The sequence below is a fragment of the Mirounga leonina genome, unplaced genomic scaffold (genome assembly GCF_011800145.1).
Source record: "Mirounga leonina isolate KUSES-001 unplaced genomic scaffold, KU_Mleo_1.0 Mir_115, whole genome shotgun sequence".
Lineage (NCBI taxonomy): Eukaryota > Metazoa > Chordata > Mammalia > Carnivora > Phocidae > Mirounga > Mirounga leonina.
The window spans coordinates 87,281,355-87,296,093 of record NW_023270268.1 but is presented as its reverse complement, the minus strand read 5'-3'; the positions used below and the strand labels follow the sequence as shown (position 1 = coordinate 87,296,093).

The 14,739-nt window shown below is 44.2% G+C and overlaps 1 protein-coding gene across 7 annotated transcripts in view; it reads left to right on the top strand.

The window, feature by feature from the left end:
• Positions 1–14,739, top strand: part of KALRN (kalirin RhoGEF kinase) — a 648,894-nt gene that overhangs the window by 439,154 nt on the left and 195,001 nt on the right. For all 7 annotated transcript variants that reach the window (XM_034999991.1, XM_034999993.1, XM_034999994.1 and 4 more), the window contains exon 33: positions 987–1,089. In XM_034999991.1, the coding sequence (XP_034855882.1) occupies positions 987–1,089 (103 nt within the window). The remainder of the gene's footprint in view (positions 1–986; positions 1,090–14,739) is intronic.

The following is a 14,739-nucleotide window of genomic DNA, read 5'->3' as shown; positions in this document are numbered from 1 at the left end:
CATTTATCCAAGTCCTGGCCCACATTTCCTTCAGTTTTTCCTGACACGGACCATTCAGCCTTCACCAGTTCCCAGGCACCTAATCCCCCTTGGCCCTGGCTATGGGTTCAGTGCAGGATTGAGACCTAATTCTCACACTAGAGAATTGAAGGGACATGTGAGTGGGACAGCTGTATGGTCCAGCGACCCAGGAAGGGCTCCAGATGTCCGGAACGCACTCAGGAGATTACTTCACCAGATGCTCAGGAGCACAGATGACTCAGAAAGCTGCTGTGCAATCTGGGGTCTTTGAGATGGGGCCTTGGCCTTCTGTGTTGATACGAAGTCATCATAAACAGGCATGAGATCCACAAGACCCACCAAAATGAAGGAAATGCTCTCTTCCTCCGTACCCAGGCGTTGAGCATCCAACATCAGCAACTTCCCAAAGATAATCTCACCTGGAGGAAATATCTCACGTTATTTTCTTGAACAGAAGAAATACAAGTCAAAAAATAAAAAATATTCTTCTCAGTTCTGTTTTCTTTATAGGCCAGCTATAAACTAACCCCCATCCTCCCTCAGTATGCAGAAAAACTATTCGAATACCTTGAACTCTGGGATTGTTGGGGATCACCCAGTCAGCTGGGTAGACGCCTAGGTTCTAAGTAGGGTGGACTTCTTCTAACTGCCTATTGTAGACCCATTCCCAGTAAAAAAATAAATAAATCATCACCTCCTCTGCACTGTGGGCCAGAGGAGTTATGGAGGGGCCATTTCATGCTCAGTTATCAGCATAGGGATTGTGTGCTTTTTAAGTACAAGAGGTGACATCTTTGAAAATCACATAGGGCTGCTCTCTTTAGTGGGATAATTTTAGACAAATCCCTGCTAGAAAGTACTGAGGCTCTGCTCTGCCAGACCAGCTGGAAATCCTTGTGTGCTCTAAACCCACAGTGGTTCCCCCCACCCCCACCCCTGTTTTTTTTTTTCTCTTCTGCCTGCAGGGATGGAGTGGAGGATGTTGACAGCCAGGGGGATGGGAGCAGCCAGCCAGACACCATCTCCATCGCCTCCAGGACCTCTCAGAATACAGTGGACAGTGACAAGGTAGGACAGTGTCCCAACCTTCCTTCCCCTAAGACTTTTTGTTGGCTTCACCACCCCTGGAGAATTAGCCCCAGAGGAATTTCTCCCACTATGGAACCCAACCTCAGGAGTCAGTTGTCTCTTTGTGCCAGCCAAAGTGGAAAGAGCAGGGCTGGAGGAGTGTGTCACAGTGCGGAGATGTTGTCTGGGCGGATAGAAGACCAGTGACCAGCCAGACCTCTCCTGTCATGGGAGTTTAGCAGAAGTGATGAGGATGTGGCAAGGGTGAAGGGTGAGAGGTCTGGGTGTCCTGTTCTCCGGAGATACCCCGCCTGGGCTGCTTGGGTGGCTCTGCCTCCTGGGAAGCTGGACCTCAGGGGCTGAGGCTGGGATGGTTTCCTGAGACCTTAGTGGCTGTGACTGGCTCATATTTATAATGATTGAATAGGCTCATCTAAAGTTAGACCAAGACCAGTGATTTGGCAAATGGCCACAGAGATGCTGGTTGGTAGGGGCCTCTTCTCTGAAGGGGCTCCGGTGGAAAGGATGCCTTCCTCTGGTCAGAGTATTGGGGTTCAGTTCCTGAGGGGCAGAGGACCAAGAAGTGGTGTGGGAAGCAGCTTGGAGGGATGTAGTAGTCTTTTCAAGAAAGCCTGATCAATTGGTCTATTATATTTTGGAGCAAGTAAGCAGAAGGTAGGAGTTCTGAAGGAGAGTACAAGAAAGGGGTAGCGAAGACCCAGTGTATTTGTTCAAGCCAGGGGAAGAATTCAGCTGTCTAAATTTGGCAGGAATGGGAAGATTTTTGTCTCCAGCTCTACTCTCATTTGCTTACCTCAGGGTCAATGAGTATGAGATGATCTTTTGCTGCATGTTAGTGATTTTATGAATGAAGGGATGAAATTCCAAAGATGATTTGGCCCTAGTCTATCAAGACCTAGTGTGTTGGTCTAGTCCTTCAGCCTTAGGCAACAGACTGTGTCCTTGCTTCATTTTTGTTTTCTGTGTTATGGGATTTTTTTGAAGATGATCTGAATTCATTAGGATTTTTCCTAATTTTTTTTTCTTACTGGGATTAAAAAAAAAAAAAAAAAAAAAGACTGTGCCCCAGACCTTCCAAGATCACGGTGCTAAGTCACGCTCTAGACTAGTATTCAAGAACATTCAAGGTAATTCTGTCTGACATCCTGCCTTCAAGTTTCTAAGCCATTTTTGACTATCAGAGTGGATGGAAAATTGTTTTTTTCCACTTGTAAAAACATACAAAGAAAACTATTCCTGTACTTTCCTTTCTCCTCTGATCTGTTGTTTAGAAATGTAACCTAGAATATCCTATGAATGAGTGTTTCTTTTTAAACAGTCAGTGGGTGGGAAGCAAAATGCAGCATTTCCCATGTTCAGAGAGAGGCTCTTAGTTTCATGGTCCAGGGGATCCATCCCTTCCAGCTGCTACTGCATCTTCCCACAGCCCTGACTTAGACACAGACCCCTGTGCCAGAGCCACTTGTCTTGTCTTCGGCTCCAGCCGTTCCTTGTCTTCTGGCAAGGTAAGTGAGGCCAAATTAGAACACTTCCGATGGCAGGCATGTCACAATTCATGAAGAATCCTGGTTACTTACATATTATTCTATAAATAAGGAAACTAAGGCCTAGAAAGATTGAGTAACTCACCCAGGAAAATTCTAGTAGTTCGTGGAAAAGCAGGAACTAGCACCCAGATCATTCTGCTTCACTGTCATGTTTTTTCTCTCACTCCAAAGGTCAAGGCATTGTACTCCCAATGCTAGGATGAACTCAGCTGGTCAGTCTTTCTGCACATTCCACAAAAACATTAGTCACATATTCTTGAAAAAGCACCCACCACGTGCTGAGCTCTGTGCTGGATACTGTAGAGAGATGTGGGTTATTTGTTGAATGTGAATCCTTATTTGTGTAATTCTCGTTCGATGTGTGTCTCTCTAGCCAGGCCATTAAGCCTTGATGAGGGCAAGGTTGTCTGTCTGCTTCACTCCTGTCCCTGGCCCGCAGCACATACAGATGCTCAGGAAAGGCTTGTGGGATCAATGAACAGAGGGAACACAGTCCCTGATCTCAGGAAATTCCAGTATCAGGAGGCAGCTAAAACAGCTGGTCGGAAAGCAGCCAGAAACACAAACATTGTATTTTTAAATATGCTCAAGAAGCCTCGAAGTTTCCTTACCACCAAGCAGAAAGCAATAGTCAGCTGGAGAACCTGGCTTGTTTGGGAACACGAACCCCTAACTCCCTTCTCAGGCCCTGGGAAACATGGGTAGTGGGTCTGGGGATGATGGGAGATTCTGTGTTCTCTACAGGAACCCTGAAGAATCGCCAAGAAGTAGTCACACTTTCAGAATAAAACAGAGGGCCTATCTGTGACCACGTACTATAATTTAGAATGTCCTTACTCTTCTGACACAGAACAGTAATAACAGGACAGCCATGTGCCCTCCTTCACCTACACTCCCCTTCGTCAGGCAAACCAGTAAGTGGTATCTTTGAGTTCAGAGATGTATCAACAGTGTTAAATTTTCCCCTAACTGTACCAGAAAACCAGGAGACTGGTCTCTGTTGCTTTCCAAGTGGTCAGGTGAACAGACTCTGAAGAAGAGCAGGATAACAAAAATGGACTGATTCAGGGAAGCCGAACCACATTCAAGAGAAGGGCAAAGAGGGGCAGCTGTGGGGAGGGAATAGGGCAGAGTCCCTCTGCAGGGATCAGGGTCATCTTCACAATGGGTTTCTAGAAAAGACCCCAGTCTTCGTCTTCTAATCCAGAAGAAGAGAACAGTGGCAGGGCTATGCTGGGTAGATGAGGAAAATGTAACCATTAAAGAACCACAGCTTCGGGGCCCTCGGGTACCTCTCCAATCACCTTGTGTGTATTTTGTGTGCCGTGGTGGGGTGGAAGGAGTTTGGGCACACCCAGGTTCAAATCCCAGCTCTAGTGGTTACCCTCTGTGTCCTGTTGTGTGAGTTACTGCGCCTTAATTTCCCTATCTGTAAGACAAGCACATTTACTTGCCACCTGTTAGACATTCAGTAAGGGTTAATTTCCCACGACTGTTGGAGGGAAAACGAAAGTTTAGACGCTCTGAATAAGAGTACACAATTATTTCACAAACTGTGAGGATCTACTTTTTTTTTTTTTTAAGATTTTATTTATTTGACAGAGAGAGATAGCGAGAGCAGGAACACAAGCAGGGGGAGTGGAAGAGGGAGAAGCAGGCTTCCTGCCAAGCAGGGAGCCCAATGTGGGACTCGATCCCGGGACCCCGGGATCATGACCTGAGCCGAAGGCAGACGCTTAACGACTGAGCCACCCAGGCGCCCGAGGATCTACTTCTTGAGTAGAGTTCTGCCGTCTTCCTTCATTAGCTGACAGCAGATTCTTTTCCATACTACACCTAAAGGGACGTAGCTTCAACTTACCTGTCTATAAACAGAGCAACTCTACTCCTCTTTCCATTTGCTAGCCCGTAGGATCTAAGGCTTAGATATGTATTGTTAGCATTGGCTCATGGGTTATTTTACTAGTTAATGGATTATAATCCATTACTGTCAGGTATTCATTTTAGTCCTCAAGTTGTACCATCTTGGGCTAGTGGCAACTCCTGGGCTTGAGATATTTGAAGATGGTTGTCTTGTCTTCTCTCCTCATCTTCTGTCTAGAAGGCCTCAGTTTCTCCAGCTGTTCCTTATATTAATGTATTTTCATGCCCTACCATATCCTGGCTGCCTTCCTCTGGATTTCCTTCAGTGTGGAATGATCGAAATAAAGTGGGGCCTCCAGAATGGTACCTGATCCTACAGATGTGATCTAACTAATACACATTCAGCTTCTCGTTCCAGGGCTACTCTGCCTAGTTTCCTCCCTGGTACATGTGTCTAGTAGCGGTATTCAGTGTTGGCTCATAAGCTCTCCATGCCTGCTTTCACTGGCTGCCCTGGTTGCACAGCTCGTTTAATGACCTGAGTGTTGGCGTACTAGATTTTCTCCTGTTTAGTTCCATCCCAGCATTCTAGCATATTTTGAATATAAATTATTTTTTTGTCCAGTATGTCAGCCGCATCTCCCAGCATTATCAGATAAACATACCTTCTATGGCTTCATCCAAATTCTTGCTTAAAAGGACAGGATTGAGGGCAGAAGAACAATGCCCGGCCCCTTTTCTCTACAGCAGAGGATCTGGGGTTGCTTCCTTGCATTGTAAATCCTCCTATGATGAGGAATCAGTCTAATATTGTTAGTTCTTCACTAAATGCTGACAAAACCAGCAAGGGTGCTTCAGGAAATAGCATTAATCACTTTCTCCCAAATTGCTTTGGTTTAACCCTCAATGGTTCTGCATAGTTAAGTTCTAACTGTACCTGTCCCATGCAAAAGTCTTATTGCTGTGAAGGCAGATGGGTGTGCTTGCTTTGTTTGATTGCGCTCTGAGCCCCTTTCTTTTCTTGTCCAAAAATATGCTCCTGCCCTTCTGGGCACTGTAGAGAGTGTTTTGCCTGTATGTGTATTATGAAGCGGTGGGACTTTGTAACCATACTTCAAAGAATACAGAGTTACAGAATTCCAGTGAAGTGAGCCTGAGTAATGAGGTGGCAGTGAAGAAGTATCTTGTTTAACATGATGGATGTCTGCCGAATAATTTCCAGCTAATGGTACAGAAGCGGCCACCTGCACTGTGCTGGTCCCTGTGCGTCTATTTATTGTTTAGGGTAGGCGTGCCGGGCCGCTCAATAATCACTTATTGAATTGAATACTACAAACCCATCCTTGTAGATACTCTCCATCAAAACATCACTATGAATTTCTAGACATGTCCAAGCTGGAGACAGGGAAGTCGAAGTGAAATTGAGTTGCAGATGCTATTCTACGTAAAAATTCTAAAGGCAAAAAATGCTGCTGGAACATCCCAGGGCTGACTGTTTTAAATGAAGAATTTCAGTAACAAGCTAATGTGATCGAAGATACAAGGTGGGCTGGTAATGGCAATGTGCCAAATGGGGACAGGGAAATGTGTGAAGAAGCCTGGAGATTTCAGGATCTAACTTAATAGTTTTTCAGCCATACAGTCAAATCAGTGGGTCGTGGCCAAAATTTTGTTTCACTGATTGGTAAGGAAGGGTCATCTTAGAGACAGTGAGGGCCCAACTAAGGGAAAAGTCAAAGGATGCCTACAGATGATACCTATAACAAGTGTGGGGCAGCCTGGCTGCAGGAGCCTTCTGAGAATAGACTTCCCTAGAGCCTCATCTGGTTTATCAGAATTTGGTAATCCTGACGCCTACATCTTGAGAGCACTTAGCAAGCCACTAGGTGTAAGGGCTGTAGTCAGAGAAGGTTCGGCACTTGAAGGTGCACTGGTGAGGGCCCAGCCCTACCACTGGTGCATTGGTGAGGGCTCAGCCCCTGCCGTGATGCAATGATTCTGCATGAAAGAGTGTCTGGAGCAGAGGAGACATGTGATGGGTCCCCGTCTGGGTTACTGCCTGGCACTCCCATGCAAGAAAATGGATAACATGCTTCCTAGAGTGTTAAGGACCCACAGATCACTGGGTTTGGCACTGAAGAGATAACCAGACATCTGGAAATGTGGAGACTCAGCAGTGTCAGGACTAATAAACATCCTATCAGTTCACACAAGGTAATAATATTCTTTGCTTGACAAATTGTTAAAAACCATCAAATGGTCCACCCAAGGCTGAGTATCCAGAATGCAGTTGTGACAGCTCGTTAGATTTAGCTGTGGTGCCAGAGCCAATGAACCACCTGCTGGAGATCCAGCCCATTAAATGCATTCTACTAAAAGCAACAGAAAATGTGATGGGGAGATCCCTCAGCACTTCTGCTACTCTCCCCTTTGTCTCAGTGGGGCTAAGGGCCCTAAAATAGTTCTTTATAGGGAGAGATTCATGTTACATCCTATCTAGTAACAAAACACTTTCTAACCCCTGAACAAATGAGAAGAGTACATAATGGTACTTCCAGTTACCAGGGCTTGGAGAGGATGTATCAGAAACCTAAACTTGACTTTATCAGCGAAGCGGTCCTGAGACTCAGTCACACCGCACCTCAACAGTGCAGTGGGTCAGAATTGCCATGTGAATCCTAGGTAGAGGCATCCTGATTCTTCTCAAGGACTCGCTGGTCACTCCAATGTGGGAAAAATGCCATCTCCACTTTCAAATTTTAAGTGCAAATTGTGGTTTTCCCCCGAGTGTTCTGAATAACCCAAGCCCAGGACCAGGTCTGAAAATAGCTTTTGTTCCTAGTTCAGTTCCTGTGGTGGGCAGAGGGGGGGACCTGGGGTGGGGGGGAGACAGGCATCGGTGGGCAAGGTCCAGCAGGGGATTTTCCTGCTTCGCCCCAGAAACACTGCTCCGTCCTCTTCTGAGCGGCGTTCAACACAGTACCAACGTGCTGGCTTTTCGGAACAAACTGATAAAGTGCGAGGAGTTGAGGTTGCAGGTTTTCCTCTAAATGAGAAGTTCCTCAGATGAATGACTGGCTTCCAGCTATTGCCTATGACCAAAGGCTGTGAAATCCACTTGGATGGAAAACTCAACCTGGGTTCACGGGGCAAAATCACGATGGCATTATTTTACCTAATATTTTGATTGATACTCCATAGCTTAAAAACCTCCCTTGAGAGACCCTCTTTCTAAAGTTGCCGATCATCTGGAAGAGCAAATGCGTTTCATAAGCGACAGCAGCCCTCGAGTCTCGTGCTGCACACGGGCCGATTGCAGAGAGGCCCAGAAGTGCTCTCAGGATGCTGGGAGCATGGCAGCCGCAAGGCATCTCCTCAGTTCTAGAGGCGCAGGGCCCAGGGATCGGTCACAGAAATGGGGAGACTGCAAACGGTGATTTGCCGGTAGATTAGATCTGTGTGTGGTAGCTGCAGGGGAGGCCACAGACCAGAGCTGAGTAGGGGTGAGCTTGGACCTTGGAAACAGAAGCTCGGGGAAGAAAGGAACTGTACAGGTCATCTCTCCCTCTGCCTTCATGGACACGTTTAAAAGAAACAAAGTGACTTGCTCAGAGTCACAAAGCCCGTTAGTTAATGGCAGACCTGGGCCTGAACCCCAGCTTAATCTCCTGCCTGTTAAATTGGGTTAAAAACATAGTACTTCTGTAGCAACCCTGATCGTTTAACTTTTAGAACCTTGGAAGCAAAACGAAACCTCACTACTGTTACCCCCTTCTCAGACAGCCTCTGCACCCCCCTGCCCTGACCCGTGCCAATCTGTGATGACCCAAGGAGATTACACGGTGGCTCCAGAGCCCAGTCGAGCACCTCTGGGCTGGCACGCAGCAGAGCAGGGAAAGATAACTTCCCAAGCACGAATGCCTGTCAGACTCTTTGATACCAAGAACTTGTGACTCATAGAGTGGCCTTGGTGGGAGAGGGATTCTGCCCTAGACAGAGTCTTCAGGCCTCTCAAGGCAACTTCTTGGTTGGGCTCTGAGAGTTTGGCAGCGAGCACTGAGTTGTGACAAGGCTGATCCCTGCCTCCAAGCTGCCTGGGAGCAGTGAGTCCTGCCGCAGCCCAGCATAAATATGAACTCTGTTTTTTAAAAAATCTCGGTGGAAGGAAAAAGCAAATTTGAGAGCAAGCCAAGATGTTAAAGTGGATTAGCTGGCGACAGTCCAAGGCAAACAAGACCCAAGTGAGTATGCCTCTCGCCGGACACATCCTGCTCGGGAGGAGGGGCATGAGTGGGGAGATGGCACGGGGAGGGGGGGGCGCCAAGGACAGAGAGAGAAGTGGCGGCTCTCGGAGCAAGGATTTTACTGGCGTATTCTGCACAGACCTCTTGGCATACCACTTACCTTTTTTTCTCCTGTGTCAGTTAAAAGGTTCTTTTAGTGCAGAACAAAATGACTGTGAATGCCTTATTAAAGCTAATGGTAGGGGCGCCTGGGTGGCTCAGTCGTTAAGCGTCTGCCTTCGGCTCAGGTCATGATCCCAGGGTCCTGGGATTGAGCCCCGCATTGGGCTCCCTGCTCAAGCCGGGAGCTTGCTTCTCCCTCTCTTTCTGCCCCTACCCCCCACTCGTGTGCTCTCTCTCTTGCTCTGCTCTCTCTCTCAAATAAATAAATAAAATCTTTAAGAAAGTAAATAAAGCTGATGGTAGGGGAAACAGGCTCTGAGAAATATTGCTCTTAGCAAGTTGAGCTCGTGGGCGACTAGAAGTGACACCAAGAGTAGGGTGCCTGGTGGTGAGCCATCCTGGCCGGTACGAAAATTAACTCTTTCAGAAAATTCAAGCAGAAGTGTTGCTGGAAATGAATATTTGGAACCACAGCAGTGAGACTAGAATGGATGGAGCAGAGGAAAGGGGCTTCGAAGTGGTGGTTGTGCTCCACTTGAAGGTGGAGCTACCTGGAGCCATGAAAACAAGACATAGGTTCTCTGTGCCCACAGCCTGGGATTCTGGGGAAAGGTCTGTTGGGTAGCAAGTGGGTAACTGTTACCCTGTTTCTTGATCTTGAGCTTAGATTGGAAATGCTTGCTTTGGGTTTACCCGCCTGGCAGCTTAGTGTCACGTCCTCACAGCTGATGGCTACTGCCCACCCGTCTGCCACGACCAGTGTAATGTAGTAGATAGAGAACGGGCGCGTGTGGGCCTCAGGATTTGTGGCACTGGAGTGAGGTGATGTGATCCTTATGCTAGAAAACAGGGCCTTGTCAAGAGAAGCCAGTGTGAACATCCTCCATGGTGGCCCTCTATAAGGAGCCACAGTGAGGACAGGACTTGGGCTCCACGCCTGTCCCAGGGCCAGTAAGTAGGAGATGCCTTCGGAGGGGCAGCAGCCTGATTCTGCCCTGATAGCTCTTCCTGTTGAGAGAAAACTGCTAGAAGAAGATGCAGAAGAACTATGCACAGGAAACCTGTGAGAGGTGTCCTTTCCCTAGCTTCAGGCAGACCCTCAGCCCTACCAGTCCTTCTTCCCATTCTTACCCGCCATGGGCCACACAGATGTGGCCCTGGCCATGCCGTGTATCAGAGCCAGGGGGGCAGGGTTCAACCTCCCCAGATGTTAAGGACAGCAAGAGGAGTCTTCCCTGTTCAGGATGTTCATCTCCTGTACTTTTCTTAATGCTCTGCTTGGCTCCATTTGAAATTGGTAATTGCAGGGAGATGTATACACTGACTCCAAGCTCAGGAGAGCTGTTCCTCTAATCTGCGTGGCCTCTGCTGATGTTGGCTGTGGAATGCTTAGTGAGTGCTCCCTGAACACTGCTCTCAGCCTGTACCAATGTCAAGGGCTTCTCTCCTCTCAGAACTTGATGATGTCCTCAAAGGGAAAAAAGCCTCTAGCTTTTACTATGTCTGTCTCCTGTCTCCTGCTAGCTCCTCTTTCAGCTACAGGAATGGGGTTTAAAAAGTTGCATTTACTATTTGTTGTCCCTGACTTACATACACATATGACTTACATACACATGATTTAGTGAGCACCAGAGGAGATGTAAAAGGCATTGTCTTTTCTTTTCCTTGGGATCTTGATGGATGCCACCTTTTTATCTCACAAATTCATCAGCCATTTATTGAGCTCAGCTATACAGCAGGCACTGTTCTAGACACACAGGTCATGGCAGTGACCAAAACAAAACACCTTGCTTTCCTGCTGGTGTGAGCCCAAATATGCTCCATTTTAAGGCATTTGGAATTCACTGGAACTGACTTTTTTGTCTCTGTGACTGATACCATTGTGGCTTTTATCTAAAAAGAACTCAGCATTTCTTTTAAAAAGATCATTTGGGAACACTTGAAGGTAGTCCTGCAATTTTTAATTCCCTGATTCATAACCATTTCAAATTAGAATGCCAGATTTCTCTCCCTCTCTGTCTCTCTCCCTCTCTCTCTGTCTCTCTCTCTCTGTCTCTCTCTCTGTCTCTCTCTCTCTCTCTCTCTCTCTCTCACACACACACACACACACACACACACACACACTATATTTTGGCTCTGGTTGCAGTCAGCACACTCCTGATTAGAGAAGGTTTATGTTCATGGCAGGTGGACAGACATTCTAGACAAAGACAAAAGAGCAGGAAGTATTCAACATAAGCCCCAAATGCTTTTAAATTTCATCTATCTCATAAAAGAGTTAGGAATATCAGAAGGAAGTTGTTTAAAAAAAAAAAAAAACCTATTCTAATTTTTTTTAAAAGATGTGAAGGGATGAGGAGTAGGGGGGAATGGTTTAACGGAGGTGCTTCAAACTGCGGAATCTGAAATCTGTAATGCAGAGTCCAGCTCTCCTCCCCACCCCCACTGCACCCACAACCCCCCAAAACAAGAGCAGTCACAATTTTTATGCCTTTTTCCATGGGGTATTAAGAACACTTATTGCATTCATGAAAAAATATTTGAAAAATCCCCAAAGAGAAAGATTTCTAGGATATGTTCGCTAACATTTAAACTCAAGACAGTACTTCTAACAGCGGAACATGAAGTCCAAACTACTAGGTTGGTTGTGTTATTTAAGGAGCAAACTAGTTGGCACAACCACTATCACATGACCAATTAAAAAAGATCTGTGAGCAGAGAAGAAGGCAATTAGAGGTAAAATAGAAAATTATTTCAAATGATTTCATTCTTTTACTCAGTGGAATTTTATTGAGTGTCCACTGATGGCAAGATACCTTGGAGATTCAGAATATGTAAGAACAACCTCTGTCCTCGCACATCCCAAGTGTGTTATATGCGGCTGTGGACGCATTTCATGTATTTGTGAAAGGGGACAGTTGTACTTAGCACTTCCTTTATGCTAGCTGCTTTGCTAGGAACCCGAGAAATTACAAAGAGAAAGTGTCAGATGAGAGACATACTGACCACACTGTCTGCTAGGTTTTGTAAAAGAAGCATACCCACTTTGTGCAACAAATTCAGCCTGGCAAATTGGATGGCGACTAGACCAAAAGTGAGATTTGAGCTTGGCCTTAAAGTTCATCTTCCTTTCTGTTTCCCCTCCTTTGTATCAGTTTTGATCCCAAAATAGTTACTCTATCATGGACAATATGTGAAGGAGAAGTCCTACTGATACATCTGTATCAAAAGAATTATTTTGTTTTGATGTAGAATTTGACTTTTTTTTTTTAAATGGGCTCTTCGCTCTGATGGGAACTGTTCAGAAAAATCATTAGACTCTTTACCAAAATCTTCTTTTACTTCCTCATAATAATTTAATTAAACCTGTTTTTCCTTAAGCATATGCATTCAAGATTCTTGAAATGAACTTTCAAAGTAGTAATATATGCATGGGTTTCAAAATGTAGGTATTCTTCCTGAGAGATTCTTTAAAAACATGAAGGCTCATATTTATTCATTCTTCTTAAAAATGTTTAAACAAGTAAACAGCATACAGTAAGTACTGTTTTACACTTTTTCCGTGTAACAAATTTGGGTAATCATACAGTAGGTCATGTAGTGCTGCTTCATTCCTTTTGATGGCTACATGGCATTCCATTACCATAATTTATTTAACTCATTCTCTCTTGATGGGTGTATGGCATGTTTCCAATCTTTTGCCATTACAAACAAGGCTGTAATTAATAGCTTTGTACAGATATAGTTTCTCATACTTGTGAATCGTGAGTATATTAACAGAGTAACTTCCTAGAAGTACAACTGCCCCTTTTAAATTTTGATAGACAATGTCACATCACCCTGTGTGAGTGTTGTCCCAGTCTATACTCCCTCCAGTTGTGTGTAAGAGTGCCCAGTTTCCCCACAGTCTTGCAACATAGGGTAGCATCGATATTTTTATCTTTTCCAAACTGATATCAGATACTCTAAAAATTAGCCTTATTCATTATTGCTCTGGTATGTTTTGTTTAACTGATAATATTGCCACTATATTATTTTCTTTTATTTTTATTGAAATGTACTTAAATACTTTAAATAGTATTTAATCTATACTATTACCCAAATGTGACTTGTGGGCTTGTCTGATTAATGTTAATTATACTTTTGTTTCTATGGATAGAGTACATTCCTAATTATAAACATCTGATATACGTTAAACTTTTTAGATTTTTTTAAAAAGTGAAATATGTATGCTGAAAATGCATACAAACTCCTAAACAATTGAATGGACAATTATAAAGTGAACATACAGGAAATAACCATGCAGGTCACGGCTTTCCAGAAGCCCCCTGTGTGCCCCTCTCTGATCACAACCCTGTTCTTCTCCCCTAGAGGTAATCATTCTCTTAGCATTTGTAATAATACTGACCTTACTTTCCTTTATATTTTTACCCCTTTTGAATGTGTCTCCAAGCAATGTAGTTTCAATGTGGCTGTTCTTCAACTTTATATGACTAGAATTATACTGTGTGTGTGTGTGTGTGTGTCCTGCTCAACCCTTATTTTTATGGAATTCATCCATGCTGATGTGTATAGGTCATTAATTTTCATTGTTGTATAGTATTCCATTGTATGACTATACCACAGTTTATCCATTCTCTACATGGGATGCTTGGGGCTATGGGAGCAATACTGCTGTAAATATTTTTGTATATGTATCCTTGTGTGCATGTGCTTGAGTTTCTCTAGGGTGTAAAGCAAGGAGTGGAATTTCTAGATGAACAAAAAAAGAATTGCCAAGTAATAGGGTATATCTGTATCTATATCTTCAACTTTACTAGTTGGTGTAAACTATTTTTTGATATGCTGGTACCAAATTTCCACTCCTACCAGTATATCTGAGATTTTCTGTTGCTCTCCATCCTCGCCTATACTTGATAATGTCAGACTTCAAAATTTTTGCAGGTCTAGTGGGGATGTGGTAGTATCTGCTAATGGTTTTAATTTGCATTTCCCAAATCACGAATGAGGTTGAACATTTTGTCACGTCCTTATTGGGCCTTTGGACTTTCTTTTGTGATGCCCCATTCAAGCCTTTTGCCCATGTATCTACTGAGTTAGCTAGGGGTTTCTTGTATGCATTTTTAAGAGTTCTTCATATTCTAGATACTAATGTTCTAGATATTAGTCCTTTATTGGCTATACGTTTTGTAAATATCTGTTCTCACTTTGTGGCTCGTCTTTTTACTCTCTTTATTCTGTCTTGATAAACATAAATTTGACATCTTGAAATCAATATATTTGTAAGTTAGAGGTTCATATGATGTCATGTATGAGACATTTCCTACATTTAGTATTTTAAAATATAATTCACCATTTATATCTCCTCAGAATAGTATAGCAACATGGAAACTTCATATATAATGCAGGTTTCTGTCAATCCCTAAACTTTCCTCCTCTGTTGTAATGAAAGAATAAGAACTACTCGACTTTTTGAAATGTATTTGTCTATTGTCATACATTATATAACAGGTTATACAGCTAAAGCAATGCAATGTGTTAGGAAAAAGGTGATAAATATATTGGATTTGGAGACATAGGGAGGAAGTCTTCACATAGCAAAACTAAACATCTATGCTCACAGGAAAGCCTCTTGAATCCTGATTTTATATGTAATTCTTACCTTCATGGCCATCTAGTTACTTAGCCCATAAGAAAATTAGAAGGGGAGACAGTTCCTTCTGTCTAGACCCACTAATAGCCACAAAGGCTGAGCTACTGTCAGCAAGAGAGGAAGCAGAAAAGCCCTGAGAGCAAAAACTGATGGATGAATT